This window comes from Nomascus leucogenys, chromosome 16, assembly GCF_006542625.1.
Source record: "Nomascus leucogenys isolate Asia chromosome 16, Asia_NLE_v1, whole genome shotgun sequence".
NCBI classification, from domain to species: Eukaryota; Metazoa; Chordata; class Mammalia; order Primates; family Hylobatidae; genus Nomascus; species Nomascus leucogenys.
This window is the reverse complement of record NC_044396.1, coordinates 84642650-84669445: the sequence shown is the minus strand read 5'-3', so window position 1 is coordinate 84669445 and position 26796 is coordinate 84642650. Positions and strand designations below refer to the sequence as shown.

Sequence of the window (26796 nt, the reverse complement as noted above, 5' to 3'; positions counted from 1 at the left end):
CACAAAACCCTCTCCAGCATGTTTAGAGACTGTCTCTAGCAAGATTGTAAAAGAAAATTTTCTTTTCATTTTATATATTATTCTCAGTCTTAATGTTTGTCCTAACTTAATAGAATATTTTCAGTTTTAAACTGCAGTGTGTGGATGATCTTCTATGGGGGAAGGTCAGAAGAGTGACCTTCCAAGTAGAAAATAATTTTGAAGGAATCAGTTGATAGTTAGATTTGCTTTCTGGTTACTCAAGGCCACATAACTGCCTTGTGTAACCGTCAGTGTTGATTTTACATATATATATCAGTAACTACATCTTTAAAAATTTTCCTCATAATATAAATATTAGCAAATTATGGGCCTGAGAATCAATGACATTTTGTATGCACCTGCCAATTGACGGGCCACATGAATTCATGGTCAGCATGGACTTCCTATCCTGCCATCTTGCTGACATCCAGCCTCAATAATTTAAAATAGCCAAATGAACCCATGATTTCCTTCTGCAGACCTGCTCCTCCCATAGTCAGCCTTGTCTCAGAAAATGGCGCCATCAACTGATACCCAATTGTTCAAGTCAATGATTAGGAGGCATGCTTAACTACATCTTGCGGGCACCACTACTGAAATATATCCTGAATTCAGTTTATTAGCACCACCTCCCACCATCACATCCCATCAAGCCAGTGTCCTCCCCCAACTGGACTACCTTGGACAGCCTTCTCACGGTTTGCCCTGCTCTGTTCTTTCGCCTCTTTGATACTTTCTCCATAGAGAAGCCAGAATGTCCTTTTATTTACTTTTTTGTTTATAGTTGTGTTTTAAAATATTTTTTCTTTCCTATTATGAAATTATGACTGTAGAAATAGAACACAATGTAAAGAAAAAAATAACTCATGGTCCCACTATCTGGATAAACATTTTGTTTTGTTTCTTTTCAGTCTTTTGTCTGTGCTCAGGTGTAATTATTTCAAAGTGGTTGTTATTTGTTTATTTTTTTAAAGAAGTAAATTTTGCAAAATAAAAATGTACATCTTGCAAATAATAGCTTTATTCCCGTGTTGAAACCTACCAATGGCTTTCCATGGCACTTGAAATCTATTCAGACTTCTTGTGGCCCAGAAGGCTGTGTACAAAGTAGTTTCTGCCTATGTTTCTGATACCTTCTTCCACTTTTCTCCTCTCATATTCTGGACACAGCTTTTTTTTTTTTTCTCTATCACTCTTTCTTTCTGGAACACAGAAGATTCCAACAAGGTTCTGAAACACAGGAGGTTCCAATAAGGTTCTGGAATACAGAAGGTTCCAATAAGTTTCTGGAACCTTGTTCCCACCGGCAGGACTTTTGTGTTTTCTGTGCTTTTTCTGCCAAGAGCGTTTCTGCCCCTTTCTCTGTTTACATCTGTATTAGTCTGTTTTCACACTGCTATAAATAAATAACCAAGACTGCGTACTTTATAAAGCAAAGAGGTTTAATCGACTCACAGCTCCACGTAGCTGGGGAGACCTCCAGATCATGGTGGAAGGTGAAGGGGAAGCAAACTTGGACCATGGCGGCAGGAGAGTGTGTGAGGGAGCCAGAAAGACTACCATTTGTCAAACCATCAGATCTTGTAAAAATTCACTCATTATCACAAGAACATCATGGGGGAAACCACCCCCATTCATGGTACCAATTTCCTTTGTTAATCCGTTCTCACACTGCTATAAAGAACTGCCCCAGACTGGGTAATTTATAAGGAAAAGAAGTTTAATTGACTCAAAGTTCTGCATGGCTTGGGAGGCCTCAGGAAACTTACACTCATGGTGGCAGGGGAAGCAGGCACATCTTACATGACAGCAGGTGAGAGAGCCTGTGAAGGAAGTGAAGGGGGAAGAGTCCCTTATAAAACCATCAGGTCTCCTGAGAACTCCCTCACTATGAAGAGAACAGCATGGGGGAAACTGCCCCCATGATCTAATCACCTCCCTCCCTCCACACAGGGGGATTACAGGTCCCTCCTTGACACATGGGGATTACAATTCCAGATGATATTTGGGTGGGAACACAGAGTCAAACCATATCAACATCTGTCTCCTTTGTATATGCAGGTTTGGGCTCAAATGTTACATTTTTAGAAGGACTGTTTTTTGAATACCAGAGCTAATATAGCCAGTCACAATCTCTCAGTCATCTTTCTCAGCCATATTACTTGGTTTATTTGATCACAGTATTGATTACTGTACGAAATTGCCTTATTTGTTAAATTTTGTATGATTTGTCTTTACCTATCTGAATGTGGGGATTATGAGAGTAGAGACCTTGATTCAGCCAATGACTGGAATAGTACTTGCCTTCTGATAAAGAAATATTACAACAAATAAATATTAGTTGAAGAATGAAACCCCCAAATGTTCTTATTCATTCCTTATCTGATTTTTTTAATATTTTCTGTCAGCCAGCCAGTCATTTGCTTATTATTTTATTCTGCTTATTATTTGTATAATAAGCATAAGTTTTGGCTTTGGTGAATTCTCATATTTTATTTCTATTTTGGTGATTACTTCCTTTTTCCTGTTTATGAAATCTTTAGCTTTAAAGATATTCTCCCACATTTTCTTTTAGAAGCTTTACCCTTTTAGCTTTTACCTTTAAGTCTGGGATTCATTTCAGATGGATTTTTATGGATGGTATATAGTAGTGGTTAAGGGTCATTTTTTTTCTCTTATGGATTTGAAGATCTAGCCCAAAAGATTTTACTTTCCCCATTGAGTTGCCTCGGCACCTTTGTCAAAAATCAATGGCCTCATAAAGAAGGGTCTATTTTTAGGCCTGTGTTTTTTTCCATTGATCTCTTTATTCTTATGCCAATACTACCCTATGCTAATAATTTTAGCTTTATAATAAACCTTCAAGGCTGCAATTCTTATGACTTTGTTTCTTTTTGATGATCATTTTGTCTATTATTTGTATTTGTATATAAATTCAGGAATCAGCTTATCAATTTTCATACAAAAACATGGTTGGGATGCTAATTAGGATTTTATTGAATCTGTAGGTCAATCTGGGAAGATCTGACATCTTAACATTATTAAGTTTGCCAATGTATGGTCATGAGATTTCTCTTATGGGTGTTCTAAAATTTGTCTCTCAACAGCAATTTGTCATTTTCAAGATAAAATTCATTGGGCATTACATATATATATATATATATGAACATATATATATATGAACATATATGTATATATTCTTTGACATTTATTATTTTTATCTGTCAGAAACTTCTATCATATTGAACAAAAATATCTTTTTTTACTGAGCTCAATAGGAAGTTCGGAACACTCACTTTACTTGATTTCTCCATCATATGAGATACTGTTGGATTCTCCTCCTCCTTTTAATCTTGCTCTTAGTTTTATATAATCACGTACTCCTTTCTTCTACCTTTCTGTCCATTCTTTTGCAGTCTTTTTTGTAAGTACATCTTCCTTTGCTCATTCCTTAAATGTTCACTTTTTTTTGTGTTTCTTACTCAACTCTCCTCATTCTTACCCTCTCCTGATTGATCTTATCCATTGAATTGGCATCAGTTACTTCCTAAATATGATGGACTTTTAAATATGTATCTGCAGGATTTTCAGTTAAAATGTGAACTCTATTTCCCTTCCAAACTTACTATACCTCCCAAATCCCTTTCATCCACCCACTTGAAATCATCTTTGTCATCTCCCTCTATCTTCACTCTTTACATTCAAGTCTGCTAGATTTTACCTCCTTCATACCTCAAATTCATTCTTTCTCTTTATTACCACTGTCTTTGTCTTGGCAGAGATAACAATCATCTCTTACCTTATTACTACAATGGTATTATAAATAGACTTCCTCTTTTCATATTTTATTTCAATATATACTTTGCTTTCCAGCAACCTTCCAAAAATGCAGACTTTATGGTGCCAGTTTCTCCTTTTATAAAGCCTATTAGTGGGGTCCCTCTCATCTTTAGAATAAAGTCCTAACTGCTAAAATGGCCTACAATTCCTGCATGCTGTAGACCCTGCTCACATCCACAACCTCAGCTCCTACTGTCTCCCCTTCTAAAGCCCATGCACTAGGAATATGGAACAGCTTACAGTTCCAGGAACTTGCCATTCTCTCTTACCTTTGTGCAAGTTTTTCCTTCTCTGTGAGAAGCACTTTTCCTCCTTTCAACTGGATATTCCTTTTCTAGCTCAGATAACACTCCCTTGGGAAATTTCCCTGAGCCCCCAAAGCTAGGATATGTCTGTCCACAATGCTCCTACAGAACCCTGCATTTATTCTCTGTCTTAGTATTGATCTCACTGCCCTAAAGCTGTGTGCTGACTTGTTTTCTCTTCTACTAAACCATAAGCTCCCTGAAACAAGAACTGTGTCTAGTTCAGTGGCGTGTTGTAAGAACTCAAAAAAATACCTGTTCATTGAAATTGAGTGAATACATAAATGTATATTTTATAATAAAATTGGAGGATATTGGCTATTTGGAAAACCTTAGTTCATCAAATACACCAGACACCAAAATAAATTTCATATGGATTTTAAAGAATTGAGTATTATTTTAAAAGCATTAAGAAAATAAAGATAAATATCTACTTTCATTCTTTAAAGTATTTTCTAAACATAAAGTAATTTTAAAAGTCACCAAGGAAAAGCAGTAGTCTTAATTATTTACAACCTACAATAATTAAATAATTATTTCATTATTTACAATGTAAGAGTTGTATGTCAAAATCTACCATTCAGTAAATACTTTTTGTTCCCTTGCATTTCATCTATGTATTTATTTACTCAACAAATAATTGTTGAGGGCTTACCACGTGCCCAACAGAGAACTTCCTGTCCTCATGGAGTTTACATTTTAGTGAGGTAAAATAAACAAGTTAAGATACAATTTTTTAAATGCTGATATGTCCCATTGCCAGAAAAATAAACCACAAAAGACTAAAGAAGGATAATATGTGTAAATTCATAAAAGTATTTCAGAAACAATTAAAACTCTAATAGAAAGGTGGGAAACGACAGTTACAAAACAAACACAAAAGATACGAGAAATTTCCATTATATATTATAATAAAATATTATAATTTTCATCTTATTATCAAACATTTAAAAACTTTTTACTGCTTCTTATTTATTTTTAAATAGATAATATATATTTAAAGGACAGAATCCAAAAGTATTAAGTAACTTACAGTACAAAGAAAGCCTTTCTTTAATCTCTCTTCCCCAACCATCTAGTTCTTTCTAGAAGCAATCACTCCTGCCAAATTCCTATTTAAAAAGAAGTTTTTTAGTTCAATGCTAATGAGGGTTCATTGAAAGAGTACTCTCATAAACTGCTAGAGAAAATAGGAAATGATTTAATCTTTTTGGGAACAAAATTATTGACACATATCAAGCCTTAAAATGTATATTATGACTTAATAATTCTAAATTTGGATTCTCTCCTAACAAAATAGTTAGGTATATCATACAATATACAATTTATGTACATGGGTAGACACCATGATATAAGAAATTGGAAACAATCTAACTGTTCAAAACCAGTCCGTTAAATGATAGTGCACACATAAAATGGAGTGTTATACAATTATTATCTCTCATCTGTAGATCAAAGTATATAATTTTGAATAGCAATGTAAAATATTTCATCATTGCAGTGACCACGTTTTTCTGGTTCATCCACAGCATCCCAGCTCCTAGAACAATTTCTGGGACACTATAGGCATCTTGTAAATGTGGGTTGTATAAATTAAATTGCATTCAGAAAAGCCTGGAAGCTGCAGTATCAGCTAGGACTGTTTTCAAAACTCACCTAATCTAAGCATCACCTGGAGAGAGCTTGCTAAAAACTAGATTCCCAGGCCACTATCTGCAGATTCTAACTAGAAGGTGTGGGAATCTTGTTTTAATGAGCACCCCAAGGTGTGAGAAACACAACATAAATAAGAAAGGGTCTAATGAGAAATCAGGAAACACCTGAGTATAGAAATGGATACAGTACAGGATTTATAAGGGAATTTATTGTTTAGAAGTAATTCAGGAAACATATTACACAGGTAACAGGAGATTTGAGAAGCCAAAGAAAGGAAAAAATGTGTACCATCGGGAAGTTACCACTATTCCTGGGACAGAGGGAGAAGTTGGTGTTAGCAGAAAGCAAACACCAAGGTCACCTGGAAAGGTCACCTGAAAGAAACCAAAACTGCAATAGCCCTCTTGGGCAGGGCCTGGAGCCACAGAGTAGACTCTATCACTGCTGGAGAAGTTGCTGATGCAGACGGGTTGTGAAAGCGTGTAGGGTTCTTGGCCCTCCAGCTTCCCTCCATTGCCTCCCATTGGCCAGGCCCAGGTGGAAGCCAGTTAACATGGAAGGCCAGCAGGGTTCTGTGGATAGTGATAGTGAAGCCAGCAGGGTTCTGTCTTCCTGTGATTTACAGAGCAGAGCAAAGACAGGGCAGGCAATGGATATGAGGACAAACAGGTTCAGCACCTGTACTATGCATTAAGACACCATGTCACACCCACATGAAAATACTGCAAAGGTCTGCACTGAAGAGTGTAAAAATCATTTATTAATGTTCAGTTCATTTCAAGAAATCATCCCCTTAACCTTCATGTTAACTTTCATGATCTTCCACTCTGGGGCACTTGTGGATAATGGATAGTATTTCATGCAAATGACCCCTTTTAAGAGGATCTATAAATGCTAAGTGATCTTAAATGCAGAGTCCAAGACCTACCTCCTATGAGACAGTGGTCTGCTAGAGAAATGGTGGTCTGTAGGCAAACTAAAGCCCAACAGAACAGCACAATTAGCCAATGATTTGAATGTGTGAATTTGTAGAATCTCTGTGACAGTCATTATGCACATTTAGACAGTTTCCCAATAGGATTGTGTGTCATGAGTATTTTCAGAGCGAGGTTGGGTGCAGGAACAGAAATTTGACTAAAATAGTCTAAAGAGAAAGGAAAGTATTTTTATCTAGCTAGGCAAGAGGAAAAGACACTTTTCAAAAGCTATCACTCCACTGGAGTTAGTATTTTTGTTAACATCACACACCTTGTCTAAGGAAAATAAGGACGTGTGTAAAATACTACTCTTAAGCTGAGGTGAGTAACTGTGTGACTTGGGAAGAAAGCACTGCAAAGTTCTCATCACCACTTATGCAAAGTCCAAGTGCCATGAAAGAAATTCCCCCAAATCTCTCTTTTGTCTGTTTTTCAGCCTTCTCTCCAGCTACAGTCTGCCACATATTTCGTGCTAGTTTGTGTGGTCATTTACTTTCCTGTCTCTACTCATGCTTGTTTTCTCTTTCTGGAATATTCCTCATCTACTACATGACTTACATCTTCTGGAAAATTCCTGCTTATCCTTTAAAATTCATATCAAACCTCACAGCCCCCAATAAGTCTTCTAATGGCCATTAGGCACATTTAGACAGCATCACAACAGGATTGATTTGGATTTGTGTCCCCACCCAAATCTCATGTTGAAATGTAATGCCTAATGCTGGAGATGGGGCCTGGTGGGAGATGGTTGGATCATGGGGGCAGTTTCTAATGGTTTAGCACCATCCCCCTAGTGCTGCGTGATAGAGTTCTCTTGAGATCTGGTGGTCTAAAAGTGTGTGGCACCTCCTTCCTCTCTCTCTTACTCCTACTCCTGCCATATGAGACATGCCTGCTTCCCCTTCACCTTCTGCCATGATTGTAAGTTTCCTGAGGCCTTCCCAGAAGCTGATGCCACCATGTTTCCTATATAGTCTGCAGAGCCATGAGTCAATTAAACCTTTTATTTATAAATCACCCAGTCTCAGTTATTTCTTAATAGCAATGTGAGAACAGATTAAAATACCTTATTTGATTTCTGCTCTCTATCCTTTCTAGCATGGCTCCCTCCCTTGGGCTTCCATAGTAGTCTATGCATATATCTAGCAATTGTACTTTTCTCAATGTATTTTAACTGTTTATATATCTTTCTCCCTCATGAGATGATCAGGAATAATTTTTAATCCATCATTCCATATCTGCCTCTCAGTCCTATGCTTGGCATATAACAGATGCTCAGTAAATATTTCTTGGAGCAGATTTAATGGAGGTAATAGTTGAAACTGTAGGAGAAAGTGAAATATCCAAGAGAAAGATAAATTTATTGTGATTTTCATGTATACTTTTATTTAAGAAGCCAGGCTAAACTCACAGGAAAATGTTAAAGCAGATTGATTTGTTTTCTTTCTTAACAAGTATTCCTGATTACATTCATTTCCTTTGTTCATTCCCTCTTAATTTACAAGTAGCATGTCTTCATCTGAAATGGAGTTATTGTTTGCTCATTTTTATTTAAATTCACTTAAATATTAAGTTGAACCATAAGAAATCATTTTTTATGGGTCAAACATAGATATTGGCAATTTTTATGGTTCAACCCAAAGTATAAGGATTCAGGGCTAAGTAGCTTCATTGCATCAGTTTACTGTATTTTTACACAGCTCACATAGTCTATGTTTCTTGGTATGAGTAACTTTTATAGTTGATATAGATCGTCTCAATGCAGGTGCTGCCTCGGGACGTAATGAAACTTCAACCCAGGTACTATTTAAGCAAAAGTTGGAAAGTCATGCATTGGAAAAGCCTCAGAATGGACTTTTGTATTCTGTAGAAAAGTGAACTCTATTACTGCCTCCATGTTCCCTCCCGACTTTCAACTGTGTGGCTCTATGAGAGTTAAAATAATGTAACATTATTAAAATGTTAATTTGTTCCTTTATGCCTATCCCACAATTGAATTTTCAAGTAGTTGATTACATTTCTCTCTGTGGATTCAGGAAACTGTTAGTCTCACATTATCTAATTTACTAAACATATTTTGGCCCTTACAACTTTTCCATTAGTCATTCCTAAACACATTTAGCACAAATGAATAAGACGATGTTTGATATTAATGAGCATTGCTTCCTGGAGGAAGAGCAACCGAGGACTGCAGGTATAGCGGGAAACCAAATGTTAGGATTCCAAAACCTTAGAACACTGAACCTATATAGTCCTCTGCTTGGGCAAATTCGATCTTATCAGAAAAGGTAACCTACTATTAATATGAATGTTGGCATTAAGATGAATTTCAGTGTTATTATGAACGTTGGTGTTAATATTTTGCTTACAGCTGACTCCTTAATTCCTTCTAACTTTTAAGCTTAAAACAATCTTTGAAACTAAATGAGCTGAAAATACCTTTTAAAAAGAAGAAACACATTTAGATTCTGGTGCACAGCAAACTCCCTGTGAATAAAAGTTCCAAATTTGTGATTCTATTTGCATTTCCATGAACACAGAGTCTTTGTGCTTATTATGTGACAAATAACAGTGTTAGAAATGGGGTGTTTTAAGGCTCTAATTATGCATATGCTCCCATTCTCATTGGTGCATGCATTGCAATGTAAAGCTGTACGAAACTTGTACTTTGGGTTCAAGAGCTTTCTTTTTTTTAAGCTGATATTTTAATGAATTTTAACTAACATTGACCTCATTTAAAGGAATTAAAATATTAAGAAATTTAAAAGGTGCTAAGGTGCCATTGCTCCTTGGGAAGCAGATTCTGAAATGCAGACAAGCGTGCAAAATATGTATTAAGAAGTACCCTGGGGGTCAACACCTGGAAAGGGGGGGAAGAAGCCAAGAGTGGGGAAAGGGAGAAGTTGAGCTGTGATGCAGGCCCAACAAAGGTCTCAGTCAACATCTCAGTGAGCTCCCTGGCCGACCTGAGTCTTTTCAATTGGCCAAATCAGGCACAAGGGGGTATCCTCTAGATCACACATTGATCAGAGAGATTGGATTGTAGACCCCCAAGTTCTCACACTTACATGAGAGTTCCAGGTCCCAGGCATGGTAAGGAAGGAGCAAAGAGTTCCAGAACTGAAAAGATCATGTGGTCTAGACCACAGAGGAATTATGGGTAGTTGGTATGGACAAGGTTGTTCACACCTGAAGAAGAATCCCGGTAGCCCATCACATGACCAACACACATGGGTTGGAGGCTGACTGTGGTTATGTTCCTATCTCTCTTGCTAAATAAACGAATTCAAATTAATTAAAATTTAATAAAATCAAAACTTTAGTTTCTAAGTTGCACTAACCGCATTTCAAGTGTTTAGTAGCCACAGGCAGCTGGTAGCTATTGTGTTGGATAGCACAGAGCACTTCCACCAGACATATTGAGATACTAGGAAATATTGAAAAACAGAATTGCAGAAAATTTTGCTGGACAGCACTGCTCCACATGTATTACACAGCCACATCTCTTGGAGGTCTTGCTGCCTCCCTGGGATACTTCCAGGAGGAGGCCCCTTCCCTCATTCTCTCTCTCCTTCTCTAAATCTAAGGAGAGTCTCTTTTTATTCTCCATAAAACATTAAGAAATATCTTCTTAATTCTATTTTTTAAATTTATAATTGACATGAATCTGATTTGGTTAACTATAACTGGAATCAATAGCAACTGAAAAGTTTTTTCATTCCCTTAAGGGAAGGCCAGGAGATCAGGAAATACTTAGATTCATCCCACTCATTCAGTTAAATAAAAAGAAGAAAACCAGTTGTTTTCATATTTAAACCATATAGACATTCATACCCTGCCAAAGTAACATCCACAAATATAACGTTGGTCAGCAAAAAATTAATAGAAAGCAATAAAATTACATTAAGTCTATTTTAAAACCTAGAAAATACAACATTTTAGACTTAGCCTACTCCAAAATAAACCATGTTTGATAATACAAACCTTTCCATGAGGCACCTTCTATTAAAGAAGTAAACATTTTTTTGGTAGCTTTAGTTGCCAATTCTTCCGTAGCATTCTTCTGTGAGTTTTGTAATGCAGACTGCATCGCTTTTGAAACATTTCTGAACAAACCCTTCTAGCCTTGATATTTAATGTCTTTAGTAGCATTCATTATTTTTTTCTTCTGGAGCTTCAGGAAAAGTCTTGCCGTCCACTTGTGACGTTAAGGGTATTATTTTCCCCCAGTCTAGTGTTCAAAGCTTATATTGAAAGGGTGGAGCTGAAGATCTTTCCACAACACACATACACCCTCCCATGAGACCCATGGGAAGAGGAAGATGTATTTCTTATGTTCATGGTGTCCAGTGAAAGGGAGCTGCATGGCATCACACATCCATACACGTGTTGCATTTTTACAAAATATAATTGAAAATTATACAACTGCACGATGTAAAAGACTAGTCTTGCACCACTGTATGATGTTGACACAGGAAAAGGACCGCCATCTAGGAGTGGGCATCCATCAGAACCCAAACCTCCCCGAGTTTGATGCTGCAGTCTCAGACAGGGAATCATTTCTTCATTGGTTCATTCATCATTTATTTATTGAAGCATACACATGATAAACAATGGGCTAGGCTTTGGGGATTTATTGGAGCCTATAACCAAGAATCTCTAATTAAATAAGAAACAAGTTACACCATGTATTAATATGATTAAGTGCCCAACACTTCAGTCTAGTAAAGCTTAGATAGGAGAAGGTGGCTTAGTGTTAAGACTAAATTGGGGCTCCCAATGCCCTTCCCAAATATATACTGTAAGTCGAGATACATGCCTGAGCCAGTAGATGGGAGGCAGATGATGACAGACCCTTGAAGTCCAAGCCTAGTCTTTTCCTTAATCAGTTGCGTGAACCTGGATCACAGCTGTGCAGCACACCAAGTCTCAGGCAGAACAGAGAAAGGCAGATAGCCCTCACCCTTGAGATAATGACCCTGCCCATCAGAGAGATGTGGCGGGTGAATGAGTCATTCCCCTGCCATAGAGAAGGACCTGGTGAGGGTAGAGAGGGGAATGGACACCCACTCCAGGTCACTCCTTGAAAACAAAAGGCAGACCCCATATTGGGCAGACCCAGGCAACATGAGAAGAGAGTTTTTAAACTTCTCCTGCTAGCAATCCCTGTCTCATAGGAATGTTGAAGGGTGGAGAAATTAAGTGAAATACAGTGTTGATATTGGTAGGTGTGTGCCTAGCACGTAGTTGGAGTCTGACAAATAGCAGCAGGTTCTTTTTTCCTTCCCCTCTCTGATGTCTTAGGAGTTCCTTGAGAGGAGGTACTGGGTCTGAATAATTTTTGCAGTATGTTTGTTGAATGGAATCATTTTATTTATTGAGACTTCAACATGCTTAGCATTGAGCTTATTTAGTTTTAAAAATATTAGAATTATAGGACTTTTTAGACCAAAAAGGGGCCTTTCAGATCATAAACCGATTCCTTCATTTTGCAGAGGAAGAAACTAGGGCGCAGTGAGCTGGGAGAATGAGGATTCAAGCTCCCATCTCAGAGTGCTTTCCACTTTTCACTAGAAGCACCTCAAAGGCAGTGTTTCCATCACATCTGTATCCCCAACCCCCCACAAAAGTATCTGGCATGTTGTTGTCTTGTAGATAATGTTTGTTAAATACATTAATTCACCATATCTCCTGCTTGGCCTTTGGCAGTTGTAGATAGCTTGTGGCTTCGCGAGATTCTTACAACAGATACAATTCATGATATAACCTTCTCTACACTGCATATAGGGGCTTCAAGTTTGAGTCTTTCATGGAATATGTAGAGAAAAAATTAAAATGTTTCAGTAACTTTTAAAATACATATATGTATATTTTTAAAGGTACATCAAGGAGTAATGCACCACTTGGTGTGTGTTTCATTTTTATTTCAGGTAGGAGAAGTAATCACAGGTGGTCAGCGAGCATTCAAATCTATGAAAACTACCTCGGACAGGAGCAGAGAACAAACAAATACAAGGTACCACCCTCCCAGACTGTGCTTAGCTGTATTATATTGTTCTCTTCATTGTCATTTGTTGGTTGGAATGCAGCTTCCAAAATTGTGCAATTATTTAAAGTTCTGAGATGATTCATACCATGAATGTTAATGTTTATTTCCCAAACCATAGACTCTTGCTTTGTAGGGCTCCTCATCCCTAAAATCAAATCTGTGTATATACAGGTCCCAATGTCTCGTCATACTATAACGACTGGTAATGTCAACACCGATGAAGGCTAACATTTACCAAGTGCTTGCTTCGTGTCAGGTGCTATTCTGTGTGCTTTACCCATATTAAATACATTTAATCCTCATAATTGTTATGCTCAGTTTCCAGTTTTGGGAGCTGAGGGAGGGAGAAACTTAGAGTGTACTGAAGGTCATGTAGCCATGACATGCTGGGACAACCTTGCTGGTACCGTTGCTGTCACTGCCTCCCTTTTATGATCCGTGTGTCACTCCACAGATTCCTCAACTCTCGGGGGTACTAGGGCCCCTCCTGTCAATCTCCTGACTGTTGGTCATTTTCTGACTTTTGCTTAAATTCCTTTCCCAACAGGACCCTCACCCTCTCAAGAGAGGATTCATTCCCTTCTTGGTATCCTCTACTGTTAGACAGCCTCTGTCTCTTTGATTCCTAAGTGAAGGTCCAGGCTCTGCTTCCTGGAGACCCTCGGAACCAAGCCAATCTCCCTTAAGCAATGACATCCCTTAAAGTAATTTGCACAAAGCTCTCCCCTTTCTCAGTTCTTTTCTAGAATGAGATCCCAGTTCTTCCAACTGTCCTTCTGCTTCTTATGATTTTCAGACTCTTATCATCCAGATGGTAAAATCTATTTTGAAGTAAGGCAAACTATCTTTGTGATACAAATGTATATGCTAGAATTACCATCATAAAAATACCTGAACAAGAGCTATATTTATGTGTTGCATAATAAAGCAGTCAGGCATTGGTATATTCAAAGACAACTGCTGAAGTTTTGTAGAGACTTTTAAACATGGGGTTTGTTTGAACAACAGGTATGCAATTGAATTCCTACAGGAAAATGGGTTGCTGTTTTTAACCTTGGAAATCCACTCTATTTCCCAGCTTAGTGATTTCCATTGCACATACAAGATTCACTGGTATTATGTCTATTATGAATATTCACAGTCATAATTAACCCCCAGCAGCATCAACACATGGAAAGAGTCTGAATCTAATTTGTGAGGAATCAGCAATGGAAAGCCAAATCATTGCAAACAGTTCGGAGCTGGTTTTCAGACCCCAGGAAAACTATCATTACTGTGATTACACTTGAGGATTCAAGATGTCTTAGCACGATTCTTCATAGTAGTCCCTCCTGTGGTATTTTTGCAAAGCCTTTCTTTTTCATTTTGATGACTGAGAAATGATCACACCACAGTCACATGTAAAATGCCTGCGTGAAGGTAGTTTATGGTGCTCCTTAATCACTGGCAAAGTCTATTGTGCACGTTATCCCAGCTTCAGGCTGGGCAACCCCATTAACCAAGCAGCTGCCCATTAAAGCTGCTCACAGGGACTGGGGTCAGGCAGGGTTGTTGGTTTTAGGCAAAGGACTGTAGATGCAGCTGTCCACCGGGAGGGCCACAAGAGGCCCCTTCCCCATCTCTTGGCAGAGTGGTTTGTTTCTCATGCTGGGGAGAAAGTGAATGGAGGGGGAGGAGCAACTGGAGTAGGGTTTTATTCATCAGGTCATCAGTGACCTCTTGTGGTCCCATAACACTGTAAAATGAAGGAAGATGCACAAATTTCTCCAAACGAAGGGATTTATTGAGTGCTGACTCTGCTACATGATGCTATGTGTTGTCTGTCTTTCATCTTCAAGAATAACACTGCAGATAAGTGCTATTATTTCTAATTTACTGAGATTGAGAGGTGGCATTTGCCCAAGATGTCAAAGTTGATAAGTGGTAGAACCAGGATTATAAAAACCTCAGGCTTGCCTTCTTCTTCTTCTTCTTCTTTTTCTTTTCTTTTTTTTTTTTTTTTTTGTTTTGAGGCAGAATCTTGCTCTTGTCAAGTGCAGTGGCAGGAGGCTGGAGTGCAGTGGCAGGATCTCGGCTCACTGCAACCTCTGCCTCCTGGGTTCAAGCGATTCTCCTGCCTCAGCCTCCCGAGTAGCTGGGACTACTGGTGCCTGCCACCATGCCTGGTTAATTTTTGTGTTTTTAGTAGAGACAGGGTTTCACAATGTTGGCCAGGCTGGTCTCAAACTCCTGACCTCCTGTGATCCACCTGCCTTAGCCTCCCAAAGTGCTGGGATTACAGGTGTGAGCCACCACACCCAGCCAGGCTTGCCTTCTTAATCTCTTCCTGGTGTCATTTGATGAATAGAAGATTTTGATTTTAAAACAATCAAAATTATTAAACTTTTTTATGGTTAATTATTTTATGTTTGTTCTGTTCTAGAATTCCATCCTGCCCCGAGGTCATAAAGGTAGTCCTTTATGTTGTAAGGCTTTATACTTTTGCTTTTCAGATTTAGGTACACTTTGAGGAAATGTCTAATCCATCAGGAATTAAGTTTGTTTAAAGTATGACAATTTAATTGTTCCCAGTGTGGGCAACCTACTGTCCCTGTGTTTCTTATTAAAATGGTTATTCTTTCTACATTAGTTACTAAGGCCACCTCTGTCGTAGACCAGGTGTCCACATTTGTATGGGTTTGCCTCTGGTCTCTATTCTGCTCTACTTCGTTAATTTCCATAGTCTTATAACGAGTTTTAAAACTGGTAGGAAATGTCCTCTCACCTTATTCTTCTTGAAGAGTGAGTTGGCTAATTTTAGCCCTTTGCACTTACATATATATTTCAAAATCAACTAAGCAATTTTTACTCACATACAAACACACACACAGGTATGTACTGGGATTTTCTTTGGAGTTGTGTTGGCCATATAGATCAATTTAGGGAGAACAGTTCTTATAGTATTAGTGTCTCTCTGTCCTTTTTTTGATCTTATTTGGTATCTCTTTGTAACTTTTCCATAAGCATATTAATGTTTTACTAATTTTTAGGTATATGATATTTTGATGCTATCACAAATGTATTATTTATTTTATTTTTTTCTCTGTTGCTGGTATATAGATTGCAATTTACTTTTTCATTGTGGTAAAATACACATTACCTCAAATGGACCATTGTAATCACTTAAAAGTGTACAATTCGGTGGCATTTAGTATATCCACAGTGTTGTGCAACCATCACCACTAAGTAGTCTACTTTTGTGTTTGATTTTGTAGCCAGCAACTTTACTGATCTCTCTGATTTTTTTTAAGGTACCTGTGGGTTCTTTTAGATGTTCTGTATGCCTGCAGAGAACCACAGCTTGCTTGCTTTCCGATTGATCCTTATCTCTTGTATTTCCTCTTCATGCCTCACTGCACAGGGAAAGGCCCCAGGATAGTGTTGAGTAGTGGAGTGAGGGCAGCATCTTTGTTGTTCTGCTAAGTCCAGAGGGAAGCTTTCGTTTTCCGTCTTTTACTAGGAAGTCTGAGACATGTTATTTAAACATAGTAATTGTAGTGGTTTTATAGTTCATGTTTTCATATTCCAATATCTGAAGTTTTTATATTTCTATTTCTGTTCTTGCTAATTCTGTTGGTTCTCGTGCTTTTTTTTTCCTTGAGTAGTCGTCTTTTTTGTTCATTTATTTGTTTTTTTGAGACAGAGTTTCGCCTTTGTTGCCCAGGCTGGAATGCGATGGCATGATCTTGGCTCACTGCAACCTCTGCCTCCGGGTTCAAGTGATTCTTGTGCCTCAGCCTCCTGAGTAGCTGGGACTACAGGCATGTGCCACCACGCCCAGCTAATTTTTTGGTATTTTTAGTAGAGACAGGTTTTTGCCATGTTGGCCAGGCTGGTCTCAAACTCCTGGCCTCAAGTGATCCGCCTGCCTCAGCCTCCCAAAGTGTTGGGATTACAGGCACGAGCCACTGTGCCTGGCCTAGTTGTTTATTTTTTACGTGAGCTACTGCATATAAAACAGTTCTCCGAGTGACCTTGGACCAACCCTTTCTCCCCACTTTCTTAGTTGTAGTTCACAGGAATAACTGTGGAATGTGCTGGGAATACAACATCTTGAGATAAGAGGGAGCTGGCTGAAATAGCCTCAGTTCTGTTTCAGTTGCCTTCCCCACTCCGGAAACATACGTCCTTCAACGCTTTAGCCCAGTGATCATGTGGTCCAGGGGTATACACTCTAGGATGGGCTGCTTCCTGGGGTCCTTGTGCTGTGGTGCAAGTGGGGCATGTGCAGAAGAGATGCCATCTGCTTCCCAGGCAGCTTCCCTGAGCCTTGGGGTGTAGCTCCCCATGCACCTGTGGTTTCTGTTGTCCTCTGCTGCCTGTCTATAAGTAATAAATCTGCTTCATGTAGCCTGTGGTGTATGGGGGTGTTCTGTTTTACTGGACTCCGGCAAGCTGGTAACCAGTGCACAGGGAGCTTGCTTCACACTCCACTGCCTAGGAAAATATTCTGGTGGTTCCTTAGAGGCCTGGGAGGTACTTGGCCAGGGAACATTGGCATGTGCTGCAGACAAAAACACTGCCAATTTGGAACCACTTTCATCTAAATTCAAGATTGAAGATTTTTAACCAACAGCTGCTGTAAACTTTCTAGCTTGTGGTGACAACTCAGTTTTCCTCTGCCCCACCGAAGCAGCTTTCCTCGAAGTGCCTTGCGGAGGTGAGCAGTGGGCATTTACTTCTCATTCACTCTTAAAACAAGAGAAGCTCTTTGGCACTGCACCCTTATTATGGAGAGGGTGTCCCATTAGACTGCCCACCTGGCGTGCTCAGGGCCTTGGCCTCTGTCTTCAGACTCTGTAAGGTCAGATTGACCAAAGCACAACTTCAAGGGCTCCCCAAGTGCTCTCAGGGCAAAGGTGACTTCAGGCCTCTGCTCCTCCTTCTGAGTTCCCACTTTCCTTGATTTCTGACCTTGCAGTTCCTTGTGATCTTATCAAGTCTTTCATGATCTCAAGAAAGTTTTCAGTGGGAGGTGGGAGTCTTTGGTCCAAATATGCTAGCTTACTAGGAAACCAGAAAAAAAGTTCTTTCTTTATGTTTCTTGATAAAAGGAATGAATCTCTGATGTGTTTTGCACTTAGTGATTGATTTTAGGCATTTTCTTTTTTCTTGCTTACTTCCATGATGTTAAATCTGTTGATTTTGTCTTCCAGCTAGCTATTCTTACTGGATTCTAGAAGTGATGTTTCTGACAGTCAGGTGGTGGGTAAGACCAGTGATGGGCATCTGTCCTAGAGGCCTCTGGCATTAAGGCGGGGAAAACAAAGGTGAAAAGACCCCTCTCCCCTTTATTTTGGAGATTACTATGATCCTCAAGTGCCCCAGGCTTAGCTGCTCACTGTTTTTGACTCCAGAGATCCATGAGTAATTGAAATCCTCTATTGTGATTTAGTTTATTCCTCACAATATCTGAATTAGGTGTGCCACAGATAACAATATACTGGCTAAGTTCTTGGCTTACTATTGAGAGCCAGGATATATACTGGCAAATGAGGTAGGCCTTTCTTCCTCAAAGTCAAGGACAAAATAATTATAATAGATGAACTTAGATATATACTTAAAACACAAATATCATAGCCTTTTAAGTAAGAACATAATAATTAAAAAGTAGGGCTTTATTTAATAATGACTATAATGAAGGTGTTTGAACTTCCTACATTTGTTTTGGAATAAATTTTCCAAACTAGAAAGTGCCTGGCCAGGCATGGTGGCTCACACCCTTAATCGCAGCACTTTGGGAGGCTGAGGCAGGTGGATCACCTGAGGTCGGAAGTTTAAGCAGCCTGGCCATCTTTGGGCAAAACCCCGTTTCTACTAAAAATACAAAAATTAGCCAGGCATGGTGGCATGCACCTGTAGCCCCAGCTACTTGGGAGTCTGAGGTGGGAGGATTACTTGAACACAGGAGGTGGAGGTTGCAGTGAGCCAAAATTGCACCACTGCACTCCAGCCTGGGCAACGGAGCAAGGCTCCATCTGAAAAAATAAAAATAAAAAAGTGCCATGTCAATGTCAGTGGCTATTGTTATTAACATCATTATTAATTATTTGTATAACTGAATAACTATACTAAATGATAACTATAATTATAAAAAGCTTCGTCATAACTGGTCTAATTTGCCTATGTAAAGATTTACATTAGGTTGTGGGATTCCTGGTTCCCAGGGAGATGTTGGCATTCTTTTCCCTGTATTTCTATACGTACTGATAGATGACATTTGGACATGACTTGTATCAGGATATATTTGGCTATGAGTAATAGAATACCTAAGATAGACTTAAAAATGTAGGATGTTTTATTACCTCAAATAATGATTATTCTGGAAGAAGGTGCTTTTATAGGTGGTTCGGCAGCTTAGCAGTTAAGACCCGAGGTTAGCATCTTTGTATTCTGTTGGCCTTTCCTTGAGTGTCACAGATGAACTCTGGAGTTTCAAATAGCAAATCCTCATATTAGCACCCCCCATAAGAAGGAAAGCTTGGTAGGCAAAATGGTAGCTCCCAGGATGGTGGTTTCGTGGGGGCATCATGGCTGGAAGGGCACAGTAGGAGTTCCTAGAATGTTGATAATGTTCTGCTTCTTAATCCACGGTGCATTCAATTAATGAAAGTTTCACTCTTATGATTTGGACACTTTGCTATACATGTACTGTGCTCAATAAAAAGGCTTAAAAAGTTATTAAAATCACCACATAATAAATGAAATATCTGTGCTTGCCCCAATCCTGAGCCTGACCCTTAGCTTCAGCTTCTAATGGACCCCTGCCCCTGCCCCTCTCCCTTCTCCCATATCTGTATCAGTGAAGTGGGGGAAGGGATGGGGGGTCTCAGTGATGGTGTGAGCACCAGATAAGACTGTGAACATACAAGTTGAGTATCCCTTATCCAAAATGCTTAGGACCAGACTTGTTTTTTATTTTGGATTTTTTTAGATTGTGGAATATTTGCATGATACCAGTTCAACATTCCTAACTGGAAAATCTGAAGTGCTCCAATGAGCATTTCCTTTGAGCATTATGTCAGTGCTCAAAAAGGTTTAGATTTGGGGGCATTTTGGATTTTGGAACTTCAGATTAGGGATACCCAACTTATATTGAGAGATGATTAAAAACAGCAACACATCCCTTTCAATTCACCAAAACAACTGGGTTGATTTGGTCAGTCAAATTGTCTCACTTGGGCACACATCATATAGCTTAAGTACAATAATGATTATATAACATCTCTTTTTGCTAATAACAATAATATTATTTTATCCACTTAGTAAGGTTATTGAGGATAGGAAGACAGCTTTTCATTGTCAGTCTCCAGGACACACACAAACTGTGTGCATAGTAGGTACTCAGTAAACACTTATCAAATGAACAGGTACATGAATTGTGAGCAGCCAATGAAAGAGAAGGTACATTGTCTTGTATGTGACAAATAGCAATTAAAGAAAAATTGGAAATTTAGACAGCAGGGCAGTAACAAGGAGTAGTGTCAGTGTTCTGTTTTCTAACTACATTTACACGACACTAAATATAATAAATAGGTTGTTAAACATCATTCCCTTACTTGAAAAAGAAATCAGTCTCTAACATTCCTAAAAATAAACACACTCCCTACTACTTGAGTATCTAAAAGTGAAAAGAAAAATGTGGTGGGCGAGGTACCCCAGTTCCCAAGAGTTGTGGCACCGGCACTTGCCACAAAGCCAAAGACTTTCCGCGTCTTACCTTAAACACTTCTCCAGGCAGCCTCCCCAACAGATTACCTTACCCAGCCATCCAAGCTTCCCTCACTTACCCAGTTCTACCCTCACTGGACTGGGCCAGACACTCCCGCTCCTTCCCCCATCCCCACCTTGGGTACCTCACTCTCTGAAGATAACAGGTTAAGAGTAAGCAGAACAAATGTTTTCTTACCTTTTGCCAGTGTTATCTCTCTGGAATGTTCTTCCTCCTCAAAATCTTGGAAAATACCACCCCCACCCCACCCCCAGTGCCAGGTGCCAAGTTCCCTTACTCTATGATTCCTACCGTAATTCTTTCCAGGCCTTGGTGATGATTGTCTCCTTGTGCTTCAACCTGGCTTGTTTATCCTACTTGCAGAGCCCTTGCCACACTGGTGCAAAATAGCTGAGTATGTGTGTGTCCTCCTCACTTGATTATGGGCACACACCATGTCTTACTCATCTTTAAATTCCTAGCACTGATTACAGCACTGGGCACCTAAAAGATGTGTGCCGAAAAGCATACTGAATTTCATAACCAACTCTTATCCATATCCTAGTACATATTGACTGATGCTACCCTTTTCCTACATGGCACTGACGCTTACGGAATGCCTGCTGTGTTTCTGGCACTTCTCTATGTCCTTTACATGGACGAACTCATTTGATCTTGACAACGGCCTTATGTTCATTGTCATCCCTATTTTAAAGATGAGGTCTTTGAGGCACAAAGTGGCTGAGTAACTCACAAGGGCCAACAGCTTAGCGGGTAGGAGCCAGGATCTTGCAAGCTACCCTAGACGCTCTACTGCCTCTTGACTTGCAGTAATGAACTTTGTTTCTTGATTACCAAGAAATAAATGAGATGAAAGAGGGCCTAGCATGTTGTGGGTTTACTGTGTCATAACACAATTGGTTTCAATATTCATGCTGACCTGGAGAACTGTTTGTTTTGATGGATATAAGCTTATGTGCCAAATGTCAAGAATAGAAAACTCCTCTTTATGCTGTGTGTTTGGTACCTAATTTTCTATGAGGAACAGTATGGGTGATGTTAATACCAGAGATTTGGATTCAGTTCCCAGCTAGTTCTGCCTATGTTTATCTGTGGGAACTTGGCTGACTATTCCTCTTGTCCTCCCACTGGGTCTGAGGATTTGATGACACAAGTAAAGGCCTTATCATGGGGCTCAACAAAAGGCAGTGTGTCGAGGGTCCCCAAGATGACCCCCAGTTCAGAGATTAATTAGAGGAACTCACAGGACTCAGCATATAATCACACTCATGGCTAAGATTTATTGCAGCAAAAGAATAGGAGGCAAAATCAGCAAAAGGCTAAGTCCAGAAAAAGCCAGGTGCAAGTTTCTAAGAGTCCTTTCCCTGTGGAGTCACACAAGACATGCTTAATTCCTCCGGCAATGGGTTGCAACAACACATGTGAAATGTTGTCCATCAGGGAAGCTCATTAGAGATTCAATGCTTAGGGTTTTGTTGGGTGCTGGTAGGCACCCTCTGCCTAGCAGGTGCCAATGTTATGCAGTCCCAGAAGGAAAGCATAAACCAAATTGACTGCACACATTGCAAGGCATAGTGAGCGACCCTGATTGTTTAGGGAAAGTTTCATGTGGCTGTAGGGAACAGCTTACCAGCTAATGCCCAACCTTGCAGGCCTACCTTCTAAAGATATTCATCTCTGGCCTGCCATGTTTACTGTTTTCTGCACAGTCAGCCACCAACCTTATGATGACTGACTATGCAGAAAAGAATAAGCAGCATCATAGCTGATGCCATGAAACTCTATTCTTTTAAAGGCAGGTGGTTCGGTGAATACTGTGGCATCGAGGTATCTGAGAGGAAGGTGTGTTCAGGACATGAGCATTCATTTCTTTGGAGCGTTAATTCCCCCTTTACTGCTCACCCACATTCCTTCACATCTTTCAGGGCATCTTCGGATTCCCACCTCTTTCACCCCTTCAGAGGCTACACAAGCCGCTTTCCATTTCTTCTCCCTCCTGTGGCATATGGAGTTTATGGTATGCTGTTTGGGCTTCTGAATATACTATTTTATATTCTTTGTATATTTTGTATTTTTTCTTCAGCAGGTCCTTGTGTATTTGTCAAAATAGTGTGAAGGATCAAAAACTCAAATGACTTCAAGGGCTAGGCAGATTACAGAAATGAAGGGAGATGGTTGCAAGGAAAATAGACAGTTGACACTTTCAAAAGAAAATGGAACCTTCCTCCCCTGACAAAGGTTGTTCACGGAATGAGCTTAGTCTGAGGACATCAGTTTAGAGCTCCTGAATTCGACTGACTGTGATTTTCTTTAGGTCAGAGATAATTTCTTATATAATTTTATTATTTCCCCAATAGAAAAATAATATTTTTTTCATCTGTTCAACAATATTTATTCAATACAGCCATATGCCTAGGATAAAAGATGAAAAAGACAAAATCTTTGCTTCAAATACATCAGTATTGTATGAAAACAGACAAAGAATGAAACAGGTGTATAAGAGTGTCATAAATTCTATGTTCGAGCACTACACTGTGCTATTAGATATTACCAGGGACATTGTCTATTTGCACAGACCGTGGTTTCCCTGGTGCCTGTACAGCACCTGGAATATCATAGATATTTAACATATATCTGTTCAATGAACATTTGAATGAATAGTGCAGTGATTCCAAAACAATTTGACTGATTATCAATATCATTTGAGGAAACGTTATAAAAATACAGGTTACTGAGCCCAACTCCAGACTTATTGAATCAAAATTGCGGGGAATGCAGCTCAGAGACCTGATTATCTACAGTTTTCTATCTGACCATGATGTTGGGAACGTTGGCCAACCGAGGTGCCCCCTTCTTCTGTTTCATGCTTGCTATTGCTGAGAGAACTGAGTGAGTGCAGAAGGTGCAGGTTCTTGTGGGAGGAGAGGTTGGTGGGGCTACACTTTGCTATGCACCTGAACTTGTCATGTAGATGCCCCTGCCAAACCCCTACAAGTTAGATTGTCTGAAGCAGGAGGGTCCAGAAGCCTGATGAGCTGCATTCAGGAATAAGAGCTGCCTGGTAGGATTCAGTTATTGATCTTGGCTGTAGGGCTTTGCCTACTGTATCATTTCAGTTATCAAATACAAATTCTTAGGGAAGTAGAGTTTCACAGGTGACATCTCCTCCAACTGCCTGTGCATTAGCAGAAGCCCAGTGACTTTTGCTTTTTTTGTTTTTTTAGAACTTTTCTTCTCCACAGGTCAGAATCTTGATTCTACAAGGCTCTAAGCTTCTTGATGCTAGGGACATTCTCTCCTTTTATTTCTATGCTCCAGGGATATTACTTGCCAATGTTTGCTGAATAAATGGATGGGTGAGTTGAATCTCTTTGAAATTTTAAATGATGTAGTATCAGTTTCTGTTTGTCTTTTTTTGTTGTGGTAGAAGCAAGCACATGGAGAAACTAGAAGTAGACCCTAGCAAGCACTCATTCCCTGATGTGACTAACATAGTTCAAGAGAAAAAACACACACCCAGAAGACGACCTGAACCCAAAATTATACCAAGTGAGGAAGACCCAACCTTTGAAGACAACCCTGAAGTGCCTCCGCTGATTTGAAACATCTGGCTGCGTTGCCATTGGCTGAGACCCACCAGGTCCAGTTTTGGTTGGTGTAGAGACCATATGCATATTATTCCTGGGATAAACACAGAGTTATTTGTCAATATCGCTACTCCAGTGTTTTAACTCTTACTTTGCATAGTAATACCCTTAAGCTAGCTTAAAATTAAAATGTGTGTCTTAAGTGCTATAACTCATCATTTACCTATAATAAAGGGTTGGTATTGAAAATGTTTAGTAAGATCATAGAACTATTGCATAAAACATTGATTATAAATCCCAGAACTGTCTACTTATGCAAAGTATTAATTCATAGATAAAAGGACTGAGTATTAAGTTGGTACTTCAGCAAATTTGTCAAGCTTAGAAGTTAAAGGTGTAATTTCAGACCCAATTGGAATACTTTAATATTATTTTAAACAGCATTTCCATTTTCCTTCTCATGATGTGTATGCTTTCTCTGGTGGCATGGTATAATGGCAAGAATATGAGTTTTGAAACCAGACACTCTATATTTGGATTCCAGCTCAATCACTTTGTAAAGACCTTCAGCAAGTCCTTTAATTCTCTGAGCCTTAGTGGCTTCATGTATAATCTGGGAATAATAACACTTGCCTCACAGGTTTGTCTCAAGATAAACTGCAGAAAGCACTTAGTACAGTGTCAGCCATACATTTAGAGCCTCCTCTCTCTCTCCTTCTTCCCTTTCTCCTCTCTCTCCTCCTCCCTTTCTCCTCTCTCTCCTCCTCCCTTTCTCCTCTCTCTCCTCCTCCCTGCTCCTTCTTCCACTCCCTCCCCAATTACTTTTCTCCCCTTATTCTTTTTCTTCACCTTTTTACTCCCCACCCCACTCCTCCTCCTCTATTTCCTTCTTTACTTCTTAAATATCTTACCTCTTCTTTATCTAGAACATTATGAATTCAATATTTCACATACATTGTAGGACAAATTACTGTTACTGTGATCATGATATAGCAACATTTAAATCAGTTTCCCCAAATATTCATTCAACAAATACTTATTGAGCAACTACTGAGTGCTAGCCCCCTCTCTGCTCATCAGGGATTTAGTAGTAACAAAGCAGACAAATACATACACACAGACTATGTCAGGTGGTGTTCAGGGCTGTGAAGGAGAGTCAGAGTGAGGGGATCAAGGGTGATGGGTGCTTTTTCAGACAGGGCTTTTCTCTGTTAAACAGGCTTCCAATGGAAGACTCTGCTAATGTTTGGCAGGTAACTAAAATGCATCAGTTAGAAAAAATATGATGAGAATGAGGGACTGGTTATAGGAATGCAATTGGACACAAATGTGGGAAGAGCTGGGTAGTGAAGCTCTAGAAGGGAGAGGTAGAGAACTGAAAGAGGATGCATTGGTGCAGGTAGACAATTCAGAACTTGTACAGAATCTGAGAAGCTGAAATAGGACTGTGACTGGGAGCTTGTGGAGAGGTCTATGGGAATCATCATGCTGCTGAAATTGTTGCCTCTATTTATCTGCTGCCCTTCTGGTCCATGGCCAAGATCCTGGTGGGTGGGCTTGGAGTCAGCCTTCATCAGCAGGCCTGCGGTAAGAAAGATGGGATAGACACACAGTGGTGGAGATCAAGGATCAGCTGCAGCAGGCTGGGTTCCTCTGCATCTGTCCATCACTGCGACTGACGGCGATGACTGAGTATAACACCTTTCTTCATGGTCGCCTCTACCCAGGAACCACATAGGGAAGGAAATTCTGGAAAACAGTTCCCAGCATAGCCAACTTGACGTATCATAATCCAACAGAACTCAACTTCTACCAACTTGGAAATCATGTACATTTGTCAGTACTGTATTTAATTTCCACATAAAGAGAAAGCAACATTATACTTTTGACCAAATTAATACGAGTATCCATTAATCAAACAAAACTGTTCTATCTGTTATGGACTGAATAATTGTGTACTCACAAAATCCATATTTGGAAGCCCTAACCCCCAGTGTGATGGTATTTGGAGGTGGGCCTTTGGGAGATAATTAGGATTAAATAATATCATGAAGGTTGGTTCCTCATGTTGGTATTTGTGTTCTTTTTTTTTTTTTTTTTTTTTTTTTTTTTGAGATGGAGTCTTGCTCTTTCTCCCAGGCCAGAGTGCAGTGGTGCGATCTCGGCTCACTGCAAGCTCCGCCTCCCGGGTTCACGCCATTCTCCTGCCTCAGCCTCCTGAGTAGCTGGGACTACAGGCGCCCGCCACTGCGCCTAGCTAATTTTTTGTATTTTTTAGTAGAGACGGGGTTTCACCGTGTTAGCCAGGATGGTCTCGATCTCCTGACCTCGTGATCCACCCGCCTCGGCCTCCCAAAGTGCTGGGATTACAGGCATGAGCCACCGCGCCCGGCCGGTATTTGTGTTCTTAGGAGGAAGAGATACCGGAGACCGCTCTCTCTCAGCCATCTGGCCATCTGAGGACATAGCACTAAGTCAGGAGGAGATCTTGGACTTCTGGCCTCCAGAACTGGGAGAAATAAATTTCTGTTGTTTTAAGCACCCAGTCTATGGTACTTTTTTTGTGGCAGCCCAAGCAGACGAGGACATT

At 39.7% G+C, this 26796-nt stretch overlaps 1 protein-coding gene across 3 annotated transcripts in view; it reads left to right on the top strand.

Annotated features, from left to right (window-relative positions):
* Nucleotides 1–26134, top strand: part of LRRC6 (leucine rich repeat containing 6) — a 103795-nt gene extending 77661 nt beyond the window's left edge. For all 3 annotated transcript variants that reach the window (XM_003256217.2, XM_030795226.1, XM_030795227.1), the window contains 2 exons: nucleotides 12730–12815; nucleotides 24047–26134. In XM_003256217.2, the coding sequence (XP_003256265.1) occupies nucleotides 12730–12815; nucleotides 24047–24221 (261 nt within the window). In that variant the 3' untranslated portion in view covers nucleotides 24222–26134. The remainder of the gene's footprint in view (nucleotides 1–12729; nucleotides 12816–24046) is intronic.
* Nucleotides 26135–26796: the final 662 nt, after the last annotated feature.